This window comes from Hyperoodon ampullatus, assembly GCF_949752795.1.
Source record: "Hyperoodon ampullatus genome assembly, chromosome: 19".
Lineage (NCBI taxonomy): Eukaryota > Metazoa > Chordata > Mammalia > Artiodactyla > Ziphiidae > Hyperoodon > Hyperoodon ampullatus.
Genome location: NC_136932.1, coordinates 46,966,112 through 46,984,868, shown reverse-complemented (window position 1 = coordinate 46,984,868; position 18,757 = coordinate 46,966,112). Strand labels below are relative to the sequence as shown.

General features: G+C 40.0%; 1 protein-coding gene across 1 annotated transcript; it reads left to right on the top strand.

Annotated features, from left to right (window-relative positions):
* Positions 1-1,339: 1,339 nt before the first annotated feature.
* Positions 1,340-17,631, top strand: WSB1 (WD repeat and SOCS box containing 1; the record flags this gene model as incomplete). Its single annotated transcript, XM_079725783.1, has 9 exons — positions 1,340-1,548; positions 8,335-8,503; positions 9,337-9,605; positions 10,973-11,104; positions 12,413-12,513; positions 14,789-14,961; positions 15,464-15,577; positions 17,089-17,196; positions 17,472-17,631. Exons 1-9 carry the CDS (start codon positions 1,509-1,511, stop codon positions 17,629-17,631), a joined length of 1,266 nt encoding a protein of 421 aa, XP_079581909.1. The 5' UTR covers positions 1,340-1,508.
* Positions 17,632-18,757: the final 1,126 nt, after the last annotated feature.

Below are 18,757 nucleotides of genomic sequence, written 5' to 3'. Positions count from 1 at the left end.
TAAATATTCAACAACTAGCCCCAGTATCTGGCACAGAGTAAGCCATCAATAAATACGTTGACTGAATGTAACAAAATGATTTTTTTTAAAAAAAGGAGGGGAATGATTTCTTGTACCTGGTATTAAACATCTCACCATTGGAAGAATTATCCTTATGCAAAGAAAAAGATGAAGTAGCCATGCCTAGGTGCTGTCACTTGAGATCTCTCAAAAGAATTTGGCTATGCAACTCCTCTCCCATCAGCATCTGCTGCATATTTGAAATTCCCAGCCTTAGTTGTCCTCCTTTGGAACCAGGTTTAGAGTCCACAGAAGAGCCAATTAAAATGCAAATATGTCATCTGTATACGGGAACCAACTTGGCTTCTGGCAGACACTGACACGTTTATCAGCTCTGCTGTGTGAATGGTTAGCTGCCTCGCAGAGGCCTAGACCTTGGGCGCAGGAAGGGCTGCTTCTCAGCAGACACGGTGGGGTCTGCCTTGGCCAGTGGCAGGGACACTGCTGACCGCCAGCCTCGCTGCAGCCCCGAGGCAGGCCCAGCTGCAGGAAGCAGCCAGGACAAAGACAGCCCCGGGAGGTCTCATGGTGGGGCGGGACGCCATCATGCCCGGGTCTCCCTGTTCCTGAATTCGGGTCACCTCGGCCCTTCCAAAAACCGGCTGGCTCTCGTCAGAACGTTCGCGGCCGGACGTGTGGGTGCATAGCGATGTTCATTACCTTCTCACTGTTTTCATCACTGCAACCTCCAGTTCCCCAGCACATGAGGGCCGGGAAGGTGGCCAAACCGAGTAAAAACCTGAAATGTCTTTTTTGTTCTTTACAGTTCAGTCAGTTTAAATTCCATGCAATCTTTACGCTGTGAGCTAATACGTATTACACAATTCTATGTTTGCCTTTTCAAAGGCTCTTCAACTTACAAATACCATGCTGGCCTCCCGGCCGGGAAAATCAGACAAAATTAAAACGCACAGTTGATAAGTTCCAACCCAGCTTTTAGGGCTGGGTTGGGGCTGCAGGCCCCCCTTCCTCCTCCGCCCCGGCGCTCTTCCGGCTCCCCCTTCGCGTCCCCAGGACAACGCCCGCGCACACCCGGAGAGAAGGCGGGGCGCCGAGCCGAGGCCGTCACGTCCCGAACGTCGGGAGGCTGGCCATCGCTCTGTGACGTCACGAGGCCCCGCCCCCGTTACCCTGCTATCCCCCGCGGCACGCGCCATTTTGTCTCCAGTGTCTCGTTTGCAGTCGGTTGTGTGGAGGGAAGCGTCTTGGTCCGTAGGCGTGAGGAAGGGAACAGCCTCTATTGTCTGTGTTTGACTCCGTAGTTTGGTCCGAGGCCTCCCGGAGCTTTCCCGGGGCAGTCGGCAGAAGCCGCCGCGACCGCCCCGCCCCTCCCCTCCGTCCCCGGGACCGGGAGGGACCCAGCCCGTGTCACGCCCCTCGGCGCTCGCCTTTCCCTTCTCTGTCGTTGCGTCCGCATCGCGCCCCCGGAATCAGACGGTGCCCCATAGATGGCCAGCTTTCCCCCGAGGGTCAACGAGAAAGAGATCGGTGAGGAATGGGACGATGGGTGAGGGTTGCTGGTGAGCGCGCGGGGGCTGCGGAGAGGCAGAGGTTCGGGAGGAAGCGTCTCTGAGTCTGAGGAAGAACAGTGAGCCGGGGCCAAGCCCTGGAGCGAAGAGAAAGGAAGCGGCCCTGCGAGTGGGTGTCGCCGAGGGTAAATGGGATCTGCATTGATGCGGCGCCTGCTGTGCGCCTGGCACGGAGGGAGGCGGTGCGCGGATATTAGAGGCAAAGAGAACCTGGGCGCCGAGTGGCGAGGGTTGCAATGATTGTGTGGCCGGAGATGGACACGCTTCCCCGGGGACCCCCCCCCCCCCCCAGTTTTCTCATCGGAGGTCCGCGCAGGGCCATTTTTCTGGATTTTTTCTGGCTAAGGGGCTGGGGCGTCGAGTGGGCAGGGGAGGGCTGGGCAGGTCTCCAGGACTCTTAAAAAAGTTTCCGGTGGGGAAAAGTAAACTTGTGTGATCTGAGCTGTTATGAAAGGATGGGTCTTCGTGTATACCAACAATTATAAGGAGAAATGCAGCCGAAGAGGTGCCATCAGCCTGGAAAAAAAGCAGTATTTTAAAAAATGCCATGGCGTTAAGAAAGGCAGCGGCTCTGGGGAGGAGACTCAGTTATCTCTCCCACTTAGAGGAGCTGGGAAGAGCAGGGTGGTTGGGTGGAGTGACCGGAGGAGAAAAGCTGATCTACGGAAGAGCAGAATCTTGAAAAGGCTGTCTAGAAACTGGCTTAGTGGCCAGCCCTGCCAAGCAGAAGACAGGCCAATAGATGTTGAAGGTCCTGCGTCAGGACCTACCCACTGACTCAGTAGAAAGCACCTCACATTATTTAAATCCTCTCTCAAGGTAATATAACTGGAACAACTTTGGGGCGAGTTGCGGGTGCTGTGCATTGATTGCTATGCTTGTAAAACCCTGAACCTATCAAGTGATGTTATACACCTTATTTAAATACATACAGTTTTGGGGACTTCCCTGGCGGTGCAGTGGTGAGGACTGGGCGCTTTCACTGCGGGTGCCCGGGTTGGATCCCTGGTCGGGGAACCTAAGGTCCCGCAAGCCGCGCGGCATGGACAAAAAGATATAGATAGGTAGACAGTTTTTATTTTAAAAAAATAAAATAGATTTAGCATCTCCTCATGCCTCCCCAGAGCCCAATACTGTGTGTTAATTAAATGAAAATTGGAGGTAGCTACTGAGCAGAGAGCCTTTGCATTTTCTTGTTCTTCAACTAAACGTGTGCCTTTATTGAATCCTTGGAGGAGGTTTTCTAGAGAAAGGGAGAAGCTGAAGTATCCAAAAGGCCCTGTATCCTGTATGTGGGTGAATTTTTATACCTAGAGACAGCTATCTTAGAGTTCTGGACTTTTGTTCTCTTAGAGATAAGGTTGAGTGGCAGGTTAGGAGGGGACTTTAACCCTGGTTTTAATGACTATTTTAAACATACAGAGAAAACAAAATTCATGTCCAATTTTTATTTTAACTGTGGAACATGGAACTCAAAAGTTCTTATTCTCAATTCAGTGCTGTTTTTTTTTCCTACTCACAGCAGTATTGCAGATGGTGATCTGCCTTTCATTTATCTATATTTTATTTCATCTTGATGAATCACTTTGAAAACTTTCCAGTCCTCTCTTCTAAGGGATGGATAGAGGTTCTTAGCATACCTGCATAAGGTAGAACCATGCACTAAATAGCTTTTTTAATTAAAAAAAAATTTTTTTTGCATATTTGTCTCAGTGTTATTTCCTGGATATAATATAAAGTTACTATATAACTATATAAAGTTACTGTATAGTATAAAGTTGCTATATTTAAAAGAACTTTGGCCTTTTGTAAGTTTTTTTTTTTAAACCGCAGGTTTTTGTTTCTTTGTTTCTTTTTTTTAAACATAATTTGAATACAAAGTTAAACACTAATACCTCTGCGTTGCTTTGTATCTATCAGTAAGGGCTAACATTTTTTCTTGGGTATTAATTATAGCTGTTTGGTTTCTCAAGTAAGTACTGAAAGAGGAGGCAAGATTCCATGAATGATTCAAGAAGTCTCTGACAGGGAGTTACTGCCTAGAGCTACTGCCCTCTTTCACAAGGTTCTGCCACAGATCCTCCCTTTCTAGTTATGAAATTGCAGGGAGGAATGTGAAGAAGGAGCTGAATGTGGTTTGCTTGGTTGAGCAGTGACTCAGATGATGTGTTACTACTGCGCGGATATTAATAATGTGGCGTTGTAGCTAATGGCCAAGTTGCCATGGCAGGCAGCTTTTCCCTTATACAAGGTCATTAAATTATAGTATCTTAGGATACTAACATTCAACAGTTGCAGGTAGTATATAAAGGTTTAATTAAAATTTTTTCTTCATTATAAACCTCGTGCTAGTTTATAATAGTATACCAGTAAGTATTTAAATGAGTGTTTAGATTATTTCATTAAAATGCAGTGATCATTTTATATGCCTGTTAACAAGCAAGGAAACAAGGTAATTATTAATTCAGTACTTGTTTGTATTTATTTGGAAGTATTTTTTTAGGGTGGCCCTATTTCTTGAAAAAAATATATATATATTCAAGAGTAGATTAGCTTATTATTTCGTGGTCTTTGTTATCTGAACCAGTTTTTTAGTTAATTTATTACCACCCTTTACACAAGAGGAGTTTTGTGATTGTGGTCAAGGTGAAAGAAGAAAAATACAGAGTGATCCTAAAATACAGATTTTAAAAAATGAGTCTTCTGTAGGAAAGTTAGTCTTGCTTACGCTTGCTAAAGGAGAAATGAGTTCTAGTCTAATTTACCAGATGTTTTTGAAGTTGAATGCAAGGGCCAGTCCTCTGTTTTTTGAGATGGAAGTTATATAAGTATACTCATCTAGTTTAATCAGGGGCTTTCTCTTTTTAAGATAATGCTTGCATTTTTCAGTTGAATTTTAAAACTTGCTTCCCTTATTTGTGAACTTTGATTTTCTTTTTCTCCTAAAATTTGTGGATTTTAAAAGATAGATGTGGTTATAGAAACCCATGTTTAAAAAAAAAAAAAGATTTAGGCAGGGGTTGCAAATTCAGGGACCAGGCACATAAATGAAAGACTGTGGGCTTGGAGGAATATAGGGGACATGGAGCAGCGAGCCCTTTCAAAAATCATTTGTGTGTGAGTGTTTTGTTTTTTTTGGCCGCGCTGTGCGGCTTGTGTGATCCTAGTTCCCCAACCAGGGATTGAACCCGGGCCCTTGGTAGTGAAAGCCCAGAATCCTAACCACTAGGCCACCAGGGAACTCCCTCATTTGTATATTTAAAAAAATCATTCTACAGGCATAAGAGTGTCACCGGTTTGTGAATTTTGTATTAAAGTCATGTGATACAAGTGGGGCAGGGGTAGGTGGGGGGTTCTGCTTTGATTAAACCACACTTGAAGTGTTGTGTTTGGTTGAAAAAGTTCCACTTTTTTGAGGGCCATTACTAACTGGAGTTTATCCAGAAAAGTGTGAAGGTGCAGGTGGAGAATGGACTTGAAACCATGTAATCTAAGGGACGATTGAAAACTCACCAGATTTTATCCTGGTGAACAGATTTAGCTGCTGATGTCATGGCCGTCTTCAATATATGAATGTCATGTGAGAGCAGGATCAGGCTTATTCTTTTAGATCAGACCCAGTACTGAGTGGGTGGAGTGTCACGGAGGAATATTTTGAGTCATCAAAAGGAAATTTTCTGATAATTTCAGCTGTGCCAAAATAGGTGCATATTTATATTTATGAATATCATAGGAAAACAGATTTCAGTTTTGCTTTGTAACCATAATCTCATTGTTAATGTATCAAAGAATTGGGCAAGGAAATATTTATTTATTTATTAATTATTGTTTTAAATATTTATTTTTATTTTATTTATTTGATTGCACCAGGTCTTAGTTGCAGTAGGCAGGCTCCTTAGTTGCGGCTCGCCAGCTCCTTAGTTGTGGCATGCGAACTCTTAGTTGCAGCATGCATGTGGGATCTAGTTCCCTGACCAAGGATTGAACCCAGGTCCCCTGCATTGGGAGCACAGAGTCTTATCCACTGCGCCACCGGGGAAGTCCCAAGGAAATATTTAAATCGCTTAAGAATGGGAGCTTATACACATGCTTTCATATTCATTCAATAAATATTTTCTGAGCCCCTGTCACATGCCAGGTGCTACACTCCCTGTTGGTGGAGCACACGTGGAGACTGGAAGTGTCACTGAATGAATACATTTTTAGGGTTTGTATATATATATATATCTGCTCTTGCAATAGGAGTATCTGTGGTTCTCATTTGAACTGCAGTACGTAGAATATATTGAAGTTTGGTTGTTGGAAACTTTAAGCCCAAAACATAAAAATAGACCATAGAGTTGAACACGCAACAGATTACAAAATAGATAATAGGGAAACTAAACCGAAGGTGACTTATAACTAAAAAGGAAGAGTAGCAGAATTTGAAATCAAGACAGACCCAAGACAGCAGTGGTGATAGACTGATTAAGATCCTTTCCCTGGTGGCGCAGTGGTTAAGAATTCGCCTGCCAATGCAGGGGACACGGGTTCGAGCCCTGGTCCTGGAAGATCCCACATGCCGCGGAGAAACTAAGCCCGTGAGCCACAACTACCGAGTCTGCGCTCTAGGGCCCGTGAGCCACAACTACTGAAGCGCGTGCGCCTAGAGCCTGTGTTCTGCAAGAGAAGCCACCACAAGGAGAAGCCCGCGCACCGCATCAAAGAGTAGACCCCGCTCAACGCAACTAGAGAAAGCCCATGCGCGGCAACGAAGACCCAACGCAACCAAAAAAAAAAAATCCTTTTCCAGAATTGAGGAAATAGCAGCCACGTTTGCATGTGCACATGTACAATAGGAACTTGTTGATTATCCTTCTTGTTAAAGGCAGAAGAAAAATTCTCTGTACACTCTAATATGCCAGTTTTATTTTAAAAGTATATTTATTTATTTATTTATTTGTGGCTGCTACTCTTCGTTGCGGTGCACGGGCTTCTCATTGCGGTGGCTTCTGTTGTTGCGGAGCACAGGCGGGCTCTAGGTGCGTGGGCTTCAGTAGCTGTGGCTCGCAGGCTCTAGAGTGCGGACTCAGTAGTTGTAGCTTGTGGGCTTAGCTGCTCCACGGCATGTGGGATCTTCCCAGACCAGGGCTCGAACCTGTGTCCCCTGCATTGGCAGGCGGATTCTTAACCACTGCATCACCAGGGAAGTCCCAAATACGCCAGTTTTAGTTATGAATGCTAAATTTAAGTTCTGGTAACTAAATTTAAAATATATGAACTTGTTCCTTTTTTTTTTGTCCTTAAAAACCAAAAGAATTACTTCCATTTTTGGGTCAGTTTGTGACCCATTAGGAAGATACTTGAGGACCACTATTCGAGAATCACAAATAACAATGCATTTTATTTATTTGGTGGCACCGAGCAGCATGCGGGATGTAAGTTCCCCCACCGGGAATTGAACCCGTGCCCCCTGCAGTGGAAGCACAGAGTCTTAACCACTGGACTGCCAGGGAAGTCCCAAATAAAGTGCGCATTTTAAAGCACTGGTTGGGGAGACTGGACTAAGTAACCTTTAAGTTCCTTCTAGTTCTGAGGATTTTGTGGGTTTTGTGCCTTGAAAAAGATAAGAATATTCATGTTTGACTTCATGTTTTGACTAGACCATTTTATAGTGCCTTTTTTTTTTTTTTTTTTTTAATTTATCTTTGGCTGTGTTGGGTCTTGGTTGCTGCTCACAGGCTTTCTCTAGTTGCGGCCAGCGGGGGCTACTCTTCGTTGCGGTGCACAGGCTTCTAATTGCGATGGCCCCTCCTGTTGCGGAGCACAGGCTCTAGGTGTGCAGGCCTCAGCAGTGTGGCACACGGGCTCAGTAGCTGTGGCTCGCGGGCTCTAGAGCACAGGCTCAGTAGTTGTGGCACACGGGCTTAGTTGCTCCGCTGCATGTGGGATCTTCCCGGACCAGGGATCGAACCCCTGTCCCCCCCCATTGGCAGTCGGATTCTTAACCACTGTGCCACCAGGGAAGTCCCTATAGTGCTTCCTTTGAGTAATGATATAAAACTTTATTTTATAGTGGTTTATGGTTTTGAAAGCTACAAAACTTTTTGGAAGATACTTTTCCTGCAGAGCAACTTCAGTTTCTCGCATTTTAAATGTTAGTAATTTGAGGAAAACATAAGGCAGTGCAAAAGTCAGGACTTCAGTAATTGCTAGCCCTGATTGATCATTACATTATTGTTTTTTTTTTTTGTTTTTTTTTTTGCGGTATGCGGGCTTCTCACTGCCGTGGCCTCTCCCGTTGCAGAGCACAGGCTCCGAATGCGCAGGCTCAGCGGCCATGGCGCACGGACCCAGCCGCTCCGCGGCATGTGGGATCTTCCCGGACCGGGGCACGAACCCGTGTCCCCTGCATCGGCAGGCGGACTCTCAACCACTGCGCCACCAGGGAAGCCCACATTATTGTTATTTGACCAGCTCTTTTTTTTTTTTTTTTTTTTTTTTTTTTGAAACTTTCTTAAAAAGTTCTTGATTTGGGAAATTTTAGGGAAATCACTTTATCAAAACTTAAAGATGTTTATTCTCATTACGGGGTCTTCACACCACATATCTCCCCTCAAAGGGTAGAATGCAGAACTCATTGTACCTTGTCTACATAGAAAAAGGAAAAACTCAGTGGAGCTGAGTGGATCCCAAAGTAATATGGATGCAGTCTCAAATTCATTGTTGGTTATATATATCCTGTATTTTTTATTTTTCCTTTTAGTGAGATCACGTACTATAGGTGAACTTTTAGCTCCTGCGGCTCCTTTTGACAAGAAATGTGGTCGTGAAAATTGGACTGTTGCTTTTGCTCCAGATGGTTCGTACTTTGCTTGGTCACAAGGACATCGTGCAGTAAAGCTTGTTCCGTGGTCCCAGTGCCTTAAGAACTTGTAAGACTGTTTTCTTTTTTGTATTTCGTATCTATCTGTTTGTAGAATTTATTTTTTTCTCTGTGTGGAATAATAAGATTATTTTGATATTTAAGTTTTTTCCTTTGGAGACTGTTGTAAGTGAATTTTACTCATAAGCTGAATATGTTTGTTGGAAAATTTGTGGGAAGAATTGTCTGGCCTTATATATTATAGAATACTTTCTCAGATACTTTGGTGTCTTTAAATTTTTCTTTTCCATATATCAAAAGGCAGGTTAATTGTGCCTTGGTAGTGCAATTTCTATAATGTATCTACTAAATTTAATCTTACCCTGCTTTTTGTGTTTAGTTCACCTTTATGGTTTTCGTCATTAATGTCCTTATTACATATTAGTTTAGGTCTAGAATGTATGGGAAACTACTGATTATTATGGGGTTTAAGATAGTTTTCTGGTGTCAGCTTCACAATATCTTAATGTTCTCAGAATTTTTTGTATTTTGCTTGTTTATACTTTTGGGTTAATTAAAGGAGTCCTAATTGAGATAGGATTTCTATATCAATAAGGATATATTAAAACAAATTTGAAAATTTGAAATGAATAAATTATAAATTGCTTTATTGTTGAACTTTTTCTCATACACTGAGGATTTCTTTTAGTCTGAATTTATTTGGTCATGCCCATGTAGCTTGTAGCAACTTTTCCTCTTCCCATCTATAAGGATTCTGTTGTTATTCAGTATCACTATAATAATACTGAAGTTATTTTAACAAACATTTATCATTATTTAGTATTCACATGAGTACAGAGTAAATAATAACTAGATTTCAATCTGACCTTTTTTTCTACCCAGTCTCTTGCATGGGACCAAGAATATCACCAATTCAAGCAGTTTAAGATTGTCAAGACAAAACAGTGATGGTGGTCAAAAAAATAAGCCTCGTGAACATATTATAGACTGTGGCGATATAGTCTGGAGTCTTGCTTTTGGATCTTCAGTTCCAGAAAAACAGAGTCGCTGTGTAAACATAGAATGGCATCGATTCAGATTTGGACAAGACCAGCTACTCCTTGCCACAGGGTTAAACAATGGGCGTATCAAAATATGGGATGTATATACAGGTATGGAGTCATAGTTTTGAAAGCAAACCTGGTTATCTTATGATGCAAGCATAGCTCATAGGCACTGGAAGAATACATAATTTGAGGATTTTAACTCACAGAGAAGCAAGAATTGATGCTATGAATGTATCTTTATATTTGGCCTTAAATAGCATCTTCAGCTCATAGTTGTTTTTTTTGTTTGTTTTTTTTTTTTTGAGGTACGCGGGCCTCTCTTCAGCTCATAGTTTTAATTTAGGAAAATAGTTCATATTGCTTAATCACTCTTCAGAGACTATTACAGTAGGAAGGACACGTCTAAGGAATGTTTAGTTAATTATCACTTATAAACTGGTAATTTATGACTCAAATTGCAAGGTGTTTTCTTATATACTTTTTCAATGACTGATAGCTTAGAGGCTTTCAAGGTAAATCTGGTTTTCAACAATCATTATCTAACCTCTGGAAAGTTTTAATGACATTTTATCTAAAGTTTAACCAGATAGGTTGAGAAGTTAAATTCTTTGGGCAATTAAACGTAAATGTGTTGTGGGAATTCGCTGCGGTCCAGTGGTTAGGACTGCAGGGGACATGGGTTCGATCCCCGGTCAGAAACTAAGATCCCGCAAGCCATGCAGCACGGCCAAAATAAAGTAAAATAAAATAAATTTTAAAAAAGTAAATGTGTTGTTCACTACCTAAAATAGTTTCTGGCTGATAGTATGTACTCCAAAATTTAAAGGATTTTTAAAAATGAGCATTAAAACTATGTACATTAGAATACAGCAAGTGATACTAACACTGAGTGGGGATAATGAGTCAGTAAATTTGATTGAATTCTGGGAAAACATTTAAGGTAAGCACATTGCTTTTCATAGAAGAACAAAACTCTATAATATTAGATGAATAAAGTACCTTTTTTTCATCGAGATTATATTTAAAAATTTAGGCCGTTATAGGATAACATGTACCTTTGGGGGAGTTTGACAGTCCATTCGTAGTCTAGGCCAAGTAAAAGAAAAGGAAAATTTTGATTTTGTATTTTAAAATCATACTATACAAAGATTTTTAAATGATGTAGATCTTCTTGATATTAAATTGACTTGATCCAGGAGTTTGTTCACATTTCAGGAATTCCCTTTTAACTTTTCTAATTTAGGCTTTGGTATCTTGGAAATAATCTATTTTGTAACAGTGTAAATACTGAATCTTTAAAGATAATAGTAAAGGCACTAGTAAATAAGTCATTTTACACTTGGTAAACTAAGGAGGTACCCAGATATTTCTATTCTTTTTTTTTTAAATGGTGATCTCAACCCTATTTTTTTAATATGGAAGCTGATTAAAATTATTAACATTGTCTCTTTCCCACCTTCCATTGCATTTAGGAAAACTCCTCCTTAACTTGGTAGATCATACTGAAGTGGTCAGAGATTTAACTTTTGCTCCAGATGGGAGCTTAATCCTGGTGTCAGCTTCAAGAGACAAAACTCTGAGAGTGTGGGACCTGAAAGATGATGGTATGTCTTTCTAGGCTGTGGAAAAGAATTAGTTTCTGGATATTACTACTGAGAGGTATTACGAACACTTGGGGCATTTGACATTAAAAGTGACATGATCAAAGTTTCCTTTTCTCTGCTTAGTCCTTTGGTCCCTTTCCCTGTACAGATCAAACAAAACCATAAATGTGACCCAGAATAGGAGCCAGCAGTTACTCTAAGTGAACAATCTGATATTACTCAGAAACTAACTACACAGATCTGTACCAACTATTTGAGGACAAAATCTGGATCAGTCTTAGGGTTTTATTTGAACTGGTCTGTGTTTTATTTCCTTTATATTGGGGAGGATTATTAACTTCCTTCATTTGCTTAGTGAAAATTTAAGTAGATCTTGACCTAACAAAAGACATAACTTAGTAATTAATAAAATGTAAATTCAAACATGATTTATATACCAGAATTTATAGGATGTAAATACTAATCATAATAATAAGTTGGATAGTTTAAGTAAGAATTATAAAAAGTAAGAGATTTGCCCTCCAATATAGTAAAAGGAATATCAGTGTCAAGTTTTAGCTTTTTCGGAAACATTGATAATTGTGATCCTTTTACAAAGTTTTGGAGAGTCTACCTTGTTTGAGAAGACCTGAGATGAGCATCCCTTCCCCCTTCTTAACCTCTGATGAAAGAGTTTACAGTTTTAACTAAAACCATGTATTTAATTAAGATCTGCTAGTGCTCTACCAGCCTTGAGCTAGAAGTTGACAGGCTTGTTTGGGGAAATGTAGCTTAAATTGAATGTAGTAGAAAACACACCCCTCAGATTTGGAGACTTGTTTCAGCTTATGGGTAATAACAACCATTGCCTGGTAGAATAATACACTAATACTATTACCAAATTATGTGGCACCTCTTCTGCATTTATCAATTCTCTGATTGCTCAGCTATTGAGGGGTGAAGGGATCCCAATAGTTAAAACATTTGAAAATTAAATTTTATTTTCTTTCGCATATCATATGGAACTTGCTCTCAACATACTTTCAGTTGTAAGTCAGCTGACCTTTTCTTAAAGGGCCAGATGGTGAATATTTTAGGCTTACGGACCATGCTATCTCTTCAGTAGTTACTCCACTCTCCTGTCACAACAGCGGGCATGCTTGTGCTCCAATAAAACTTAGGTACAAAAGTAAGCAACTGTTGTATATTGCCAACCCCTGTAATAGATTAATCACTGCCTCTGTAGAAGTTTGTGATTCTGCCATTTTTGAAATGCTACTTATTTGAAGTAGATTCTAGGGTTAACCCAGGTATTTTCCTTTTGTTCAGGAAACATGATGAAAGTATTGAGGGGCCATCAGAACTGGGTGTACAGCTGTGCATTCTCTCCCGACTCTTCTATGCTGTGTTCAGTGGGAGCCAGTAAAGCAGTATGTGTCGAAGTTCTTGTATACTTACTGTGAATTGGATTATAATAATGTGTGCATAATCATTTTAAATCTAAGTAACCTATTAAGTCTGTGCTCGGTGTCTTGAATATCTTAAATGTGTTATTTCATGATGGGGGAGAATTTGCATGAGGGAAATTAAATAAGTATAGTTATTGATTGTAAAGTGAGAAATTGGATTGTTTTAGTTAGAGATGATATTCATAAAATGAGGGGTATGTCAATTTTATTTTTTCTCAGATCTAGGAGAGTTTATGTGCTATAGAAGAGATCTAGTCCAAATGTTAAGACATTCCCATGCTAATTATTTTCTTCTCTGTTGTTCTATTTTTTTTTTTTTTTTTTTTGGTCCAGTTTGCTGTTTAAAGTTTTAAGTCCCAGCTGGTCCTGGACATTTAACTGAAAAAACGTAACTTAAAAATCTAATAAGAATAAAAATAACAGTCATGTATGTCCTGGAGTGAATTTCATCTAAATTTGATATGATATGTCTTGCATAGCATACCTGTAGACAGATTAAGTATAAAGTGACTCTTAAGAGGGTTATGCTTATTGATGAACCCTCCTTTAGTTAGTTGTCTACCAGCTCTGAGTTAGTATAATTAAAGAGATCTTATTAGCTTCAGGTATTTATGAAAATGGTTGAAGTCCAAATACATGTGATGATCACAATACACTTTGAGTTAATGGGGGGGTGGGAGGCTGGTTAAAATGCATTTTATTTAGCCAAGAAGTGTGTTAAAATGATAGTTGCAAATGTTGGCAGTTTAGAAAAAAATATTCAGTTCTTTAAAAATCATAAGAAGAGCAAAGCTAGATGTTGACATTGCTATTTTAGGCTGTGTGTTTTCCATATGCTTCTTGCTTTCCCTGTCACAGGTGGTGGCAGCAATATTGGTGTGATTGAGGTTATGCTGGCACCACTCGCACACAGGCGCACAATGGTGTTAGCTGGGCAGAAAGAGTGGCATCTCTGGCTACCGGGCTGGGGGCGACCTTTACCATAGGATGAAGTAACCTTGCATTCGGCTGCAAGGTGTACTGTACGTACACAGGTGCTGGTCGATGTCCACTTTCTGCTTTTCTTTCTTTCTTTTTTTCTTTTTAAAAATAATTTTCCCCACAGTGAAACCAACTGACTCCTCCGATGTAATTGATCTTCCAGTCTGGTGGGATTGGGAGTCTAACATGTGAAACCAATTTAATGTAATGTAGTTGGCTTTCAAATGGTTTCTCTGTGCTATTTTTTGGAATTCTTTGAGATACTAGAGATACCTTAAGTCTTTGATCCAATTGAAAATTTGTATTTATTTTTCTTTGGAAATAATATATTGTGTCTGTGCAGAAAAACGTAGCAAAAAGGATTGCTTTACTCCAAGAGGAGGAGAGTTTGTCTTATTAGGATTGTAATAAACCTCCAAGCTCACGTTTAATATAACAGATTGAAGTAAACATTAGAATCCTGTTTAGAGCTATTCTGCACAGTATTACTACTGATCTTTAGAAACTAAAACTATGTGTGAACTTGTACTAAAGTAATTTAAATGTTTTATACTTAAAATGACTAATGATTGTGGTTGGTTTGGGAAAAATAAGATTGGCAAATCTTGATTCACAGAAATGTTGTTAATTGTATTATTTTCGTAAATTAGCATTTTCATTTTGTAATGTGGTTTAACATCCTTGTTGTTTGCCAAAGAAATTTCATTTGGCTGTGAAAAATTCTCTTTGCTTGCAGTATCTGTTTCTCTTCCTAGGCTCACGTTGGTGACCCAAGCCTATTGTAAACAAGTGATTATCTCAAAGGGAGATGCCAATGGAGTAACAATTTGTTAACCTTATATTTTCTGTCTGTATATTTTTTAAAAATTTGGTAGTTTCTGGAAAAAAAAAAGAAGGGGGTTTGTAGTACTTAACCCTATTTATTTCTGTATATTTTAGTTAGTTAATTTTTGGAATAAATGGATGTCAGTATAACTTTGTGGTTAAATTGCATTGCCTTTTTTGTGTTTAGGCTTATTTTTAAATTAACATTTAACAGAAACATTTGAAATAGAATTTGCATGTTTACTTTAATTAACTTAAAAACTGATTTTAATCTTTGACTATGACACTGAGCATATTCTTTCATAATTATTCATAATTTATAATGTTTAATTTAATGTAATCTTAATTAAATTTAGCAGTTTTAGTTTAAGATGTGCGATTTTATCCTCTGCGTGTCTGAATGAAGCTATAACATTTGCCTTTTTTGCAGGTTTTCCTTTGGAATATGGATAAATATACCATGATACGAAAACTAGAAGGACATCACCATGATGTTGTAGCTTGTGACTTTTCTCCTGATGGAGCATTACTGGCTACGGCATCTTATGATACTCGAGTTTATATCTGGGATCCACACACTGGAGACATTCTGATGGAATTTGGGTGGGTACAGCATGAATTATTTTAGTCTGTAATTCATCTCTACTATCAGTATAGCTTTTAAGAAGTCATGGGGATGATTAGAATCATTAACATGTGAAATCTAAAATTGCAGTCTGTCATAATTTAAAATTTCGGTATCATTTAGGCCCTTTACTAATGCATCTAAATTCTACAAATAAATTTGACTTTCTTGATACAGATCTTGTTATTGTTACTTAACAGTACATGACTCTGTAGAAGTGGTAATTATATTTAGAGTTTCGTGTTGGGAAACATAGTTAAAACTAAAGTTGGACTTAGTCTTAAACCACTCTATAAGACGGAGATTAGTAATTAGGTTTAGTCGCTTCGTTTAAAGTGGATAGACTAGCTCTGCTCAGTCTTCTCAGTTGTGTTTGTTAAGGCCACTTTAAACGTTCAAAGACTGATGTACTTTGTACCTGGGTAGTTTTGTTTCTTGAAGTGACTCTCATTTCCACTGAAAACATGTCTTTGACCTCAGGCACCTGTTTCCCCCACCCACTCCAATATTCGCTGGAGGAGCAAATGACCGATGGGTACGATCTGTCTCGTTTAGTCACGATGGACTGCATGTTGCAAGCCTTGCTGATGATAAGTAAGTGTGTGAATTACAGCTTGACCTATTTATTATTGTAAAGATTTCCTTTCATTCTTCTACTTAATAAAAAACATTCTTAAGGATGAAAAATATGGCCTTTCTGCAGTTTGGGTTTTAATGGCCCTTTTTCTAGACAAGACCTTGGGAGATGTTGTTGTGTCTTAAAGAATATTGGCCTGAACAGTATTTATGTAAACTAAAGATAATGCATGCCTTTCCCTGTGTTCTTTGTTTGTTAACTGGTTCAGGCAAACTGGGTGCATTTTTAATTAGCTTTTTAGCTCAGCTGACAGATTTTCTTAGTAATATCTTATAAAGGTTGAAACAGAAGGACATTTTCAAAGTGAAATAAATGATTAAAACAGAGTCATTTGTATCCACTGAAACTGAGACTATAAAGATGAAATGTCACATGAGTGAGACGTGCTGCTTATTGGTAAGCAAAAACTAGATGTAGACATTCCATTTTCTCATACTTTTATCAATGTGCATGGATATAGCATTAAGCAGTTTGGTTACATCAGTTCAGAAAGTGACTCATTACCATCTTTCTAGAATGTTAGCAAACGTATGGGGAGAGTTCTTTATTTGCCAGCAGTCATTGTTTTCCTGTTTGTTCAGCTAGTTTCTGACTATCAGTTGTCTGCTATTCCTAGACACACTCTACCTAGGTGAAAAGTTTCATAAACTTCTTGAAAAGAGTCAAACAGATCAGATACCGATTATATTTTAAGTGTAAGGAAGTAAGGAGAAAGTTTCCGGTTGTGGGCATTACAGATCAGGACACTGGGAAGTGAAGGCAGCCATGCTTTATAGTCTCTCAGTGTGAATTAATCCAAATTACCAATTGATATAAACTATAAAATCTTTTTTTTTTTTTTTTTTTTTTTTTTTGCGATACGCGGGCCTCTCACTGTTGTGGCCTCTCCCGTTGCGGAGCACAGGCTCCGGACGCGCAGGCTTAGCGACCATGGCTCACGGTCCCAGCCTCAGGGGTCCAGCCGCTCCGCGGCATGTGGGATCCTCCCGGACCAGGGCACGAACCCACGTCCCCTGCATCGGCAGGTGGACTCTCAACCACTGCGCCACCAGGGAAGCCCTATAAAATCTTTAATAAAGCAAGTTCCAGTCATTGCTGCAGTGATTTGTGTGTGTGTGTGTGTTTGTGTGTATATTTTGTGGCTCAGCACAGAGTGGCATTTCTTTCTGATTGTTTTTTTTTTTTTTTTTTTTTTTTTTTGGGTTCGCGGGCCTCTCACTGCTGTGGCCTCTCCCGTTGCGGAGCACAGGCTCCGGACGCGCAGGCTCAGCGGCCATGGCTCACGGGCCCAGCCGCTCCGCGGCATGTGGGATCTTCCCGGACCGGGGCACGAACCCGTGTCCCCTGCATCGGCAGGCGGACTCTCAACCACTGCGCCACCAGGGAAGCCCTCTTTCTGAATTTTAAAAGTTGCTTTTACCTTAAATTTCCTACTAGATAATTACTGGACGGTTTATTTCCTTTCCAGAATGGTGAGGTTCTGGAGAATTGATGAGGATTATCCAGTGCAAGTTGCACCTTTGAGCAATGGTCTTTGCTGTGCCTTTTCTACTGATGGCAGTGTTTTAGCTGCTGGGTAAGCGATTTTTCTGTTTTCTTTTAAGAGGCAATTTAAAGTGGCTTTTAGTCAAAGCAGCCTGTATTTTATTGTCAGTAAATCTTCCATAAGGGCTCTTTATAATATTATTAATTTGTCATAGAGGGAGATCACTGGGCAGGTCTCCTTAATTAGGTTTTAATGTGCAGTTTGTGGCTCTAATTCACAGCCTCGGTGGTAGTTGTTTGAGCTGTGGGGTGACAAAATACATGGATTTGTGAGACTGAGCTTGTGATTTGTTTATTTCTGTTTAGGACACATGATGGAAGTGTGTATTTTTGGGCCACTCCAAGGCAAGTCCCTAGCCTTCAACATTTATGTCGCATGTCAATCCGGAGAGTGATGCCCACCCAAGAAGTCCAGGAGCTGCCGATTCCTTCCAAAGTTTTAGAGTTCCTCTCTTACCGTGTTTAGAGGATGCTGTCTTCCCTAGTATTAGGGACTGACAACACACTTTACACAAACCTCAAGCTTTACTGACTTCAAGATTTAGGAGATTTATTTAATTTGATACATTCTTGTATTGCATTTTGATCAGTTGAGCTTTTTTTTTTTTTTTTTTTTTTTTTTTTTTTTTTTTTTTTGTGGTACGCGGGCCTCTCACTGCTGCGGCCTCTCCCGTTGCGGAGCACAGGCTCCGGATGCGCAAGGCTCAGCGGCCATGGCTCACGGACCCAGCCACTCCGCGGCATGCGGGATCCTCCCAGACCGGGACACGAACCCGTGTCCCCTGCATCGGCAGGCGGACTCTCAACCACTGCGCCACCAGGGAAGCCCCAGTTGAGCTTTTAAAATATTATTTATAGACCTTAGGAGAAATATTTCTGAACATATCAAATGTAAATTTTTTTTAAAAATGTAACTGTGAAAACATATACATACGTGTATATATTTCGATATAAGCTGCTGTGTGTTGAATGGACCCTTTTGCTTTTCTAATTTTTAGTTCCAACATGTATATATTGCTTCAGTAGAGCCACAATATGTATCTTTGCTGTAAAGTGGAAGGAATTTTTTTATTCTGGGACACTGAGTTAGATGGTGAATACTGACTTAAGAAAGCTGAATGCCTCATAACAAAATGTGTATTTGGTTGGCGGGTGGTCAGACAACTGACCTTCAAGTAAAAACAGCTTTTGTCTAGGGAAGGATTTTGTTTTCCTTAGGAGTGGCATCTGAGAGGTAGAATTTGAATGTGACATTATTAAATGAAAAATAGCCAAGATATAACCGGGAAAAAAGGGTGTTTTTTTTTTTTTTTCCTAACTACTGCTGTGGGCCTTAATTTTGGAAAGCAGCTTGCTACTTTAACCCCTGTGGTATAAGTAAAGTATTATAATAAATTTTAGTCAATTTGAAAAATCCATCTACTGCATTATTGCTAAATATTTTGTTATTTGTACTAAGGGACAATTTTTTAAGACCGTGGTGGGTTTTTTTGCTTTTTGTTTATTTTTTACACATTTTATCCTATGTTTCTGCAGGGGATAATATTGGTGACTTGCCAAAGAGAAGCAATACAATTAGTATATCTGCTTTT